Source organism: Achroia grisella, unplaced genomic scaffold (assembly GCF_030625045.1).
Source record: "Achroia grisella isolate CSIRO2021 unplaced genomic scaffold, CSIRO_AGI_Agris_v1 utg660, whole genome shotgun sequence".
NCBI classification, from domain to species: domain Eukaryota; kingdom Metazoa; phylum Arthropoda; class Insecta; order Lepidoptera; family Pyralidae; genus Achroia; species Achroia grisella.
The window spans coordinates 4,524,743-4,535,861 of record NW_026712984.1 but is presented as its reverse complement, the minus strand read 5'-3'; the positions used below and the strand labels follow the sequence as shown (position 1 = coordinate 4,535,861).

The window sequence follows — 11,119 nt, the reverse complement described above, 5'->3', positions numbered from 1 at the left end:
TATTAGGAAACAATAAATATCTTCTCTCGATGAAATTTCTTACCTATATATAATAAGTACCCTGGATATAAATGGTTACATACTTTTATTCCGTGGGCTGCGGTTTGCGCTTATGTCAGAGAGGATATTTAATTATGTTGTTGCCGCCTTAGTACGTTTGAAGGAACTGAGTTATCCATTTTATTGCTATGATCATGACCATAAACAATATACCATTTGAGAAATAAGTGTCTTGCGTTAAGACGCATTTTTATTGTCATTTTTAAGTAAATATTTTTCCCAATATTCAGTTTACAATTCTATTCTGACAACTAGTTACGCAAAGAGTAAAGTAAATATACCACAGTAGCGCCACCTAGCGAGTAACGTCAGAACGAGGTCAGCAGGTGTTTTATATTGGCCGTTTTAAAACGCATATATATTTCTGATTGAGTATTCTGTATCCTATTCTTCTGTATCTTATTACGCTTTCATTATAAACTATTAAAAAAAACAATATATTATTGTGAATAATATTCATAATAGGTAAAATTTAATTTCATGAAACATTGTGCTTATAATTATTTAATAATATAATATAAAATGGTCTTACCATTACATATTAAATTATTATAATTTAATTATGAATACATTGTATTAATATTAAGATTATAAATATATTCTTTTTATTTTGTTGCGATAATGTTTACTTTTTGATAAATTTAGTAATACGAAAAAATTATTGATCATTAGTTTCCGAACGAAAGCCACACGCCACCTACTGGTTTACTCTAGGAACTATAATTTAAATATTTCGGTTTACTGTCAAACTTTCAATTTCATTTCAACGGATGTTTGTTGTTATAGGGTATTAGTTTGATAATTAAATAGAATTGTTCGTTGTGAAAATTATAATAAGTTCTGTGCAGAGTTATGTTATTATTTTAACTGTTTGTTATCATTGTGTTGTTCTATTTCGACAATGGATCCCTTTACTCAGGTGCGTATTAGGACTTGAAATGCCTAGGCCTTGGAAATAAGAATTTAAATCACAGTTTGTACATACTTAATATTTATTTCCAGCGTATGTTAGAGCGTGCAAGAGCAAGGCAAGAGAAAATTGACAAAAAACTAGCAAGTTCTGGCCAAGTTGTGCCGAAACGAAAACCATTGACTGAAAATATTGATAATTTGAAAAAGGACAACTCACCTGCGAAGTCACCGGCGAAAACCGCCAAAGAATCTATTGTTTCGCCAAGAAAGTCTTCAGAATCGGCTGCAAAGGCAAAAAGAACAAGTTTGAAGGACCAATTAGCTGTTTCAACGCCTCAGAAGTCACGCAACAACGTGGTAGTGACAAAAAAGGAATTTAGGAGTCCTAGAAGTAGTGTCACGCGACGAAACTCTGATGTATCAGTGGAGATCAACATTGGACATAGAAATGATATACAGATTGAGGTTCAAGTTGAGGAACGAGATGCTCCAATCAGTATAGTGTACAATCCAGAAAGTGTTGGAGAGAATGTGATCATAAAGGAAATTGAAGGTGAGTTCAATAGGATATGATGAAATTGAATATGTCATACTAGCTGACCTTCGACTGCACACTTGATTGACATTTATCATTATATTTAACCCAATTTACATAATATCTTTTTAAACTATAGCCTATGTGTTATTCTGATACATAAGCTTTATAACTGTAAAGTTTCATCAAAATATGTTCAGTGATTATTGTCTGAAAGAGTAACAAACATCCATCCATACTTATAATCTTTTCTATTTATAATATTAGTAAGATGACCTAAACAATTAAAAATCTTTTCATATACCTACATTTTATTGGATATATTTGACTTCAACATGGCAATATGTCTTTCATATTAATTATCAGTTTTAAACACTAAACTATATTTCAAATTATTGGTGATGACCAGGAAAAATAAATATACATTTCATAATTACTACATAATTAATTGAAATCAATACAAAAGGGTCATTATAACTTAGTAGTCACTTCTCTATAAAGATGCATTGTCTTAATTACTTAGAATAGTGACTAATTACACTATTAGATATAAGTTCTGCTAATTACTTGTGAGGTATTTGACTATTTGCAAAATAATATTAGTAAACATCAATAAATTGTTAGTTTGTGTATGTATTTACAGTAGTGAGGAACTCCTCTTGACCTTCATTTGTGTGTTAAAATGTCAAAGTGACTATATGTAAAGTAGCAACTTCTCGTCTCTGAGGTATGTTTGATCTTAATAATATTATAAATGTGAAAGTTTGTAAGTATGGATGTTTGTTACCCTTTCATGCAAAAACTGCTGAATGGATTTTGATGAAACTTTACAATAATATAGCTTATGTATCAGAATAATATTATACATAGGCTATATTTTATATTGAAATTTAATACAGATGAAACCACACTACTAATACCACTGGTGGGCTACTGGTCAAAATTCAATCATAATTAATTTAAATTAAGTTTGAACATTATTAAGACTCTATTTCAAAGACTATACTTCTATAATCACATGTACTAGTGTTGCACAGATAAACAAAACAGTATATTTATATGCATGTATGTGGCAAATATATGGTAGTGTGTATAATGTCAATCTTTCTCTGCACCACTCATGGTTGACTGGTAGATAACCCTGCAAGGTATTAAGTCTGCCATATGTACACATTGTTTTTGTGCATTAAAGTTAAATATATAAAAAAAATATTGATTATTATTTTGTTTTTATTTATACTCTTCATTGTACTAATTACAGAATAAAAAAATGTTTAATGTATTTTTAGGCATAATGTAAAAAATATTAGGATTCTGCACTTCTCTATATAAGTGTGTGTATCTCAATGTATACTCTCTGCTCAGTTTTCGAAAAAGGGATGCAGTTTTTGCTTCACATATCAATATATAAGGATGATATTATAAATTTAAGATATTTAAAATATTATAAATGTGAAAGTGTGTGTCTTGTATGTTGGACTGTATTTCCGTATTTATCCTCCCCTTCAGGTTCTTAAACAGACCTTAATTAAATTTGATATAAAGTTTTATGAAATATGGAATGAAAATTTCTACAGACAATGTCCCTAATATTGAAAATATATACATAAAAGAAAAAAAAATATTGTCTGTCTGTTCTTGCTAATATCTGACGGTTAAACCTATTTTGATGGTATTTTCACTTGCAGATAACTAATTTAATAAGGCTGGTGATACCATATATTATTTTGAATTTCAGACGACACATCTAACGAGATGGAGAAGCAGATCGACGTTGGCGACCACAAGGAGCGCGCTGGACTGAGGCATGATATAAAATCAAGACTGGACAGACTAGGAAATCTGTATTCAGGTAACTTACTATGTACTGTAACTGGCAATGGTAAACATAACTTTGTGCTTCTGTAAGTGAATATCAAAAGCTTTACTTACACAAGCACAAAGTTACGTTTATATGCATGAGAAGCAGAGAGATTAACTCAAAACAATATTGTAAAAAAAATCGCATAAAATATACAAAATATTTTATGGTTTTCATTTTATATCATCCATTATGTAATTTGGCAGACTGATTTCTTCCAGTTTACAAGCATATTAGTTGACCATTGTAACATCTTGTGAGAGGTGATTCTCTATTGAGAATCCAGCCTCATATATTCCAGCTTATGCCATGTTATTGAAGTCTGGTATTTGTCATATCATAAACGTATGTTACATATCATAATAAAATGTGTCATATAATCAGGCAGTGTCAGTTGAACTTTATTCCGATGTCTGCCAAGTTTGGTTTTATATTTTTTAATTCTATATGAGATTTCCTCGTTAAAAATGTACCAAAAATAGAATAGAATAGAATAAAAAATCATTTATTCAGATGAACATAATTTAAGCCCTTTTGAATAGTCAACAATTTTTTTTATCTACCGCTCATTCGGAAATCTGGGCTCATCACAAGAAGAATGAGCAAGAAACCTGTTGCTATTTTAAATAATCCTTGTAAGTTCACATTTAAAAGTCGAAACATGTGAATACAAACTATCAACCAGCACTAATTTATTAGGGTCTATAAATCTATTTCAAAGTCGCAAACAATCCCCAAATTCTGCAATAGCTCACCATCATGTCATCTTTTGTTGTACAAACATATTCACTTTTACATCCAAAAAATATATCAATTACAGGAAATATGAATCAATTGTTAGTCATATTTCCTGAATTGATTAATGAAAGTTATGGCCCATTCATCGGCAGGATGTGATAATAAGATAAAAAGTTTTGTTTCTATTACTAGATAATAAACTCCCTATACTATGGTTATTTATTTAATAGTTTTGTCATTTACCCTTGAATCATGGTACAGTTAATTGTCATATAGAGAATTATATATTACATTTTAGCATATGATATATTACTTTGAGTAAAATAACTGCTATTGAGAAAACAAAATATTTATTTTCTATCTTTTTTATTATCTGTTTAACAAACAGCAATGTGATTTTCCTTTTGAACATAGTTCAATGTGATGTTTTGTTTTTCTATACTCAATAAGAACTATTTCTTACATTTTATCTTAATCATAGTGCTTAAAATAAATATATAATAATAAATTATCCTTAAAATTTTAAATATATTATTTCTTTTTTCAAATAAGCGAAGTGAAATTAATTTCTTACTTTTGATTTAGAAATCAGTAATAAATCACATTCACATGATTCAATTGAAATACGTTATTCTCTATATTCTACAATTGTAAGCTGATTTATTTTAAATATTAGTTTCGTTACGATTTCATACGCAAATTTGTTGAAATATTTTTGTTTACACAAAGAATATAATCATATCCAATTGCCATATATATATAGCTACATGTGTTATTGTATATCTTCTCTAATTGTGAACGCATTTCTTTTATCAGAAATGTGTTTATTTTCGTCTCGATTTCATACAAATTTTGTATGAACTAATTTATTTGTAATAAATAAAAAACTGTGTTGTTAGTTAATTGCTAATTACATATTTCAGATAAACCTAATCTGTCATCGCCAATTCACCGTACTGAGCAGGAGTTCACATCAGGTACTCCGCCCACCGGCGATGTAAGAGAAAGCAAACCTGATGGACGAAAGAAGTACGGCAGGCTCGCTGCACTGGCGGATCAGATCAACAACTGGGAGGATGACCTTACACACCACAATTTCGTGAGTTACTGTTGTGTATTATATAGTTTGAAAGTTCATTCTATAGCATAGGGAATTAACGAGCTTGCTGCTCACCTGATGGTAAGTGATTGCTGCCATGAGCACCAGGGGAATTGCAAGTGCGTTACCAACCTTTTGATAAGGATTAAATTTATTTCTTGAAGGTTTCTAGAACATTATGTCACAATGTGGTTATGTGTGACAAAAAGTTTCTCGAAAAATGCACTGTGGTGGACCGACGTTCATGCAGATGATTAGGATGGTATTTTAGTTTCTGGCGGGTAGTATAATGCTGAAATTCAGCAGCTAGTATTAATTTGTACAATTCGATACGGTAGAATATGCGCATTTCTGTGTACTTTCAACCGCAAATGTCTTGCCGCCAAGCCAGTGAGTCGAGTCCGTCATAAAGGCCTTAATATAAAAAAATATTTATTTCGCAGCAATCGGAATCTACAAAAAAGCAACTAGAACGGAGGTATGGTGCAAAACCTGACACTAAGAATGAAAAGTTAGACTCATCCACACTGGATGTCTCAATACATTCTATGAAGGATATTAACAAGGTGTTACACTCCAACACTGCTAAGGCCAGTCAGGTTTGTGTTAATTTGTTTGTTTATTTATATATATAAAATTAAGAGATTAACTGTTTCCAGATATATATATATTTTAATGCATGAGAATGGAATGTTCCTTCCACCTGAGCTAATGGTATACACTTGCGAGGAACCAGTGGAGGTTGATAAGATGAGCATGAGGTCAGGTCGGTTAACACATTGGCACAAATTCGTCAGGAATTTATCGTGATGGTTTCCAGGGCGAATCGCATGGAGGTCAATCTGACATGGTACATTGTTAGCAATAGGGTAAACAGTTATAGTACTAACAATCCCCTTTCGCCCTATATTGTAGGCTGATTTTCTCTAGTCTGCATTTTTTTAATGGATGCTAATGGAACCTACCTGCGCTAACGGTATACGCTACCTGTGCACCAGTGGAGGATGATAAAATGAGCATAAAGACAGGTCAGGGTATCTCATCTTGGCAAATGACAATTTAACAGTTTCCAGGGAGAACTGTGTGTAGGTCAATCTGATATGATACATCCTTAGCAATGTGGTTATTGGTCCATATTATTAACAATCCCCGTCGCCTCTCTGTAGTGCATTGGTATGTGTATGCCAGACCTCATTTAAGAAGACAATTTAATGAAACCTCACCTTTTCCAGGCCAAGACAACATCGACAAAACCAACTGTTAACGAGTTGAAGAAAGAAATAGTTGCTGAACTGGTAAGTACCTAGATTTGTAAGTTTATTATTATAAATTAAATATATTTTAGCGAGTTTGTTTTTAAAAGAAGCAATTTTGAAGAATTATATACATTTGTAATATGTGGAAGTGAAAAAGACAGATTAAATTGATTTTAGAAGAAGGGTAAGTAATTTTTTTTTATTTTTCTAGTGATTTTAGTGTCTAATTTATTTTTGTAAAGTCATATAAGTGCTAACATTCTACTGAAAGTCAACATTTTCGTAGTCATAGAAAGAATTAATGAATTTATATTATGTTATATAGACAAATTAGCTGATTATCAGTAAGGAGTTTACACTAGTGCGGGGTCAAATATACTTTCATTTCATCTGCTAAATATTAAAATAAAATAGCAACCAACTATTTGTTTAGACGCCCCTAACCCTTATAAGTTGATATCTTAAGTTAGAATTAATACAAGAACAAACACCTTATTGTCAGAGTAAGAACAGATCAACATTTGGAAGGTAGCATTTATTATATATGGCTGCTATACACAAATTTGTGGAAATTTAGATTTTGAGCATTATGTAATAAAACACATATTCGTTCGCAATTATTGCTCATATTGTATCATTCTATAATTATAGGTGATTAATATTTTGGTTATATCAATATTTAACATAGTTGTCTATTTGCTAAGAGTTTTTATTCAGGCGCTAATTCTAAATTTTATTATGACTATAAAAATGTTGATATATGAGTTTGTTAATAGGAATGAAATGAATTTCTTTGTTATAAGTGCACGTTGAATTCTGAGGCAAACATATATGTATTTATGTAAATATACTACATACATATTGTGTTTTTATATATCTATTCGTAAAATAATTTCACAAAATATTAACTTGGGAATACCTATCACTTGATCGTTGAGAAATGAAAAAATAGATAATATTACTGTTGGAAATATTCCTTACTACAATTTATCTATTTTTTTTCCACAAATCTCATAAATTACGTACATTATTTATCTTGAAATAAGAAAATCATAACTCATTATTCTATGATTATTTATCTAACAATATTAGATTTACTATACTTGTTATATGGTTCACCAAAACTGTGCTTCAATTATGCAAAATTATAAATCAAAACCAAACAAAATGAATTTTACTGCTTCAGTTTTATTGGTCTAATTTAAGAATAAGTCTACGAGTACGAATTGTGAATCTCATTAGAAACTTTTTTTTTGTGAAACAATTATATGTACGTTATATAAAAATAATATTTACCGTAATAACATGATTAATGTTCTGTTATTATCACATAAATAATGTATTCACGGTAAATTTCCCGTTTGTATAAAATATACAATTGTAAACAACGATAAACGTGTTTAAAATGGTAATAGTAAATCTGATATTGTTTATTTTATTATGATTCGCAATAACACCTCGGCTTTCTATGATTGGTACAATGGTTATACATGAAATTGTTGTTAATAATAATTGTGGTTTTTACGGTATTTGGTAAAATCTTTAGCATGTTATAATATTATGTTAATATGGCGGTGAAGTTGCATCATTATAAACATTAAATTAATTATTGTTTAAAAAAACAAACGAATGTTTCGTGATTTATTGCAATGTCAATAGTGCCGTATGCTTGATTGCCCCTGTTGTATTTTTTTATATAAAATAAAGCTAAATGACATCTCAGGTACATTTAATCCACGGTGAAATTAGGTTTTTATGAGTATTTACTTAATGTATACGTATTGCTTATCACATAGACGTAAATTCAAAATATCTATGTACTTATATATCTGTGCAAGTGTATGTTTTGCGTCAATGTTTATTCAAAAGAACCTCCTTGTATTCTTGACTATCTCGACTATCGGTCCCCGTTTGAATTGGACTGGGGATCGATCGGAGGGGCGCCGGTGTGGAGCGCACGGGCGTGCCCGCCCCCAGGCCAGGCCCCCAGTTGAATGCGCGATATTGTGTGTTTGAGGTCGTCGTCTTCGCCGGCGAGGACGGTGTCGTGTGTGTACGACTATACTACTATTAATTATAATAACTAATGATCGTCCAGTGGTAGAAATTCGACCATAATTAGTTTAACATTTAGTAAGACTATAGACAAATAATAAAGACAAACAATGTTAGTTTATTCTTAATTTGACCACAGATTTTAACAAATAAACAAAATATTATATCTGCGTGTGTATACATAACTTAAGTACAAAACACATTAATTTTTAATAAAAAAAATTAGCTTTATGCATTCCTTCTCTATGTAAAGCATACGTGTGCAAAATTTCATACACCTCCGTCTACGTAATTTTAGTAAAAAACATTGCAAAATCTTTGCTTCACGTATTAATATAATATAGATAATAAATATGATACTTATTTTAATTCTGACTTTATATAATATCTATTTAACGAATTGTATTTTCAAAAGGTTTACAAAAGGGTTACAGTTTTTAGCCTTTTATTGAAAGGTTTATATATATAATACACCTACGCCCATGCAAAGCCGGACGTACAGTAGTTAATATTAAATTATAGAATTAAATAAAAATATGGTGCAATATTTTTAAATAATTTCCTTTTTAAATTACAAAAGCTCCTTTCCTTTTTTGTTCGATTCTGTCAACTGGTTGGACAAAGCGGAACATATTTAGATTTTTACTCCGAAATAAAGAAAATGTGTCAGCATGTCATATGTATTCAAATTGTAAACTGTTAGGTCACTGCGTCTGTGGTCGCTGTCTGTACGGTCATCCGCAAAGGTTCACTAACTGTTTTGAACTATATGACAGCAAAATATCGGGTGAATAAAGAAATAAAAACAGTTACTTTTGTTGACACTCGTACACCGTTTGTTTAGTATGCTACGCTTGACGTTGCGACCTTTGACGAGCCGTCACTGGCTATTTGTAGAACAAAGAAATAAATAGAGATGTTATTTATGGAAATTTCGATTTGTAAGCGTTTTTTTTAGACAAAAAGTATTATGAAAAAGTCTAAATAAAAACAAAATAGACCTACGTGAGCTCAGTCATTTTATTCTATTTGCTTAGATTTCGTACTACTGTTCTTTATGACTGGTTCATTGATATCTAAATAATGTTCAAATATAAATATCTTCATATTAATTGGTAGTTACATAATTTATATAAATTTCTATTATCATTAAAGTCACAAAAAATATTAATTATGTACTACATACTTTTTACCTAATAATTATCACGGGTGTGTTATAGACTATTAAATATATAAAAATCCATTACGATACATTCGATATCGATACGAGCTTGCTTACGGGCGACTAATATGCTTCTAATGTGTCGTAAAAATCGATGCCCACTCCACGGTATTCTCTGTTCCTAACCAGAGATTAGTGTAACCATAATGTAACGACAATTTGAAACGCTGCCCGCATAGACTACTAATGACGTCGTTTCTAATCTTTATTATCGATCTATCATATTTGCATGCCAATCGATTATTCAAATACAGACTGTCATAGACAAAACAATACTAGTCGCATTTAAATATCGAATGGTTATTAACAATTTTCAAGTTAGTTCGTTAGTTACAACACCAATAGTTTTTTATCGATTTAGGAACCAGCATAAGTGGAAATTCATTGTTTTTAATTGCAACAAGAGGTACCTACGAAATTGCCTGCCAAAATATTTGGTACTACCGCCAGTAGCTTTTGTAAACTGTTTATCATCCTGTAATTGTCTATGCTGTAGCGGATGATCATGCGCGGCGGTTTTCGAGTATCATAGTGCCATGTGCCTAGTTGTCAACACTCCCGGATCCCGGGAGACTCTGGTAATAATGGACAACCTCGGTGTGCAATAATTTCTCCGACATTTTCTTAGAAAGACCAAAATCTCTGTACTAAATTGAAAAAAGTGGTCACGATTGTTCTATCCATTAAATTCTATAATGCTTCATGCAAGCGCGTATTCATCATGATGGAGCAAGGAAACAAATCGAATTAGTTTTTCATTAGTAAAAGTAGAGTTATAAAAGTACTAAAAAACTTCGATTTTTTATGTAAATAAGAAATAAGGTAAGATATTTTATGATTTTGTAGTGAAAACAGATGAATTCAATATAAAAATATTTAATGAATTTAGTTAATAACCTCCCTGTTAAAATTCTTAATCATAAAATTTTGGCGGACTGCGAAAGTTGGCAACCCTACATGTGGCGCAAGCTCCTTTGCCTCCTATGCTATAAAAAAATAGAGGAAATCTACCTATACCCTATCTAGCAGGGGAAGTCGACAATTCTGAGATTGTCAACTAGACCTCATTTCTTAGTATTTTACTCCGGTTTTTGCAAACTTGTTTTTCCATAATGTCGTACATACGTGACGCGACTTTAGCGATGAAAGTTCTTATATGACCCGATTTTCTCGACAACTTATGTATTCTGATTTCAAAGGAGATCTTTCCACATAGCGTAATGTTTGTAGTTCTCTCTATGTAATCACTACGATTTAATCTTATTATATATTTATATTTTACCCTGCTATATTAGTGTTAGTTGCTATTGAATATATCACACGGCACTTTACAACGATTATTTAAAAGAGCAATACACAAGTTTCTTGCTCGTTCTTCTTG

At 30.9% G+C, this 11,119-nt stretch overlaps 1 protein-coding gene across 1 annotated transcript in view; it reads left to right on the top strand.

Annotated features, from left to right (window-relative positions):
- Window positions 1-830: 830 nt before the first annotated feature.
- Window positions 831-11,119, top strand: part of LOC131849863 (anillin) — a 71,187-nt gene continuing 60,898 nt past the window's right edge. Inside the window, exons 1-6 of the mRNA XM_059199995.1 lie at window positions 831-979; window positions 1,063-1,525; window positions 3,246-3,359; window positions 5,030-5,205; window positions 5,649-5,804; window positions 6,438-6,500. Coding sequence (XP_059055978.1) covers window positions 962-979; window positions 1,063-1,525; window positions 3,246-3,359; window positions 5,030-5,205; window positions 5,649-5,804; window positions 6,438-6,500 — 990 coding nt within the window. The 5' untranslated portion in view covers window positions 831-961. The remainder of the gene's footprint in view (window positions 980-1,062; window positions 1,526-3,245; window positions 3,360-5,029; window positions 5,206-5,648; window positions 5,805-6,437; window positions 6,501-11,119) is intronic.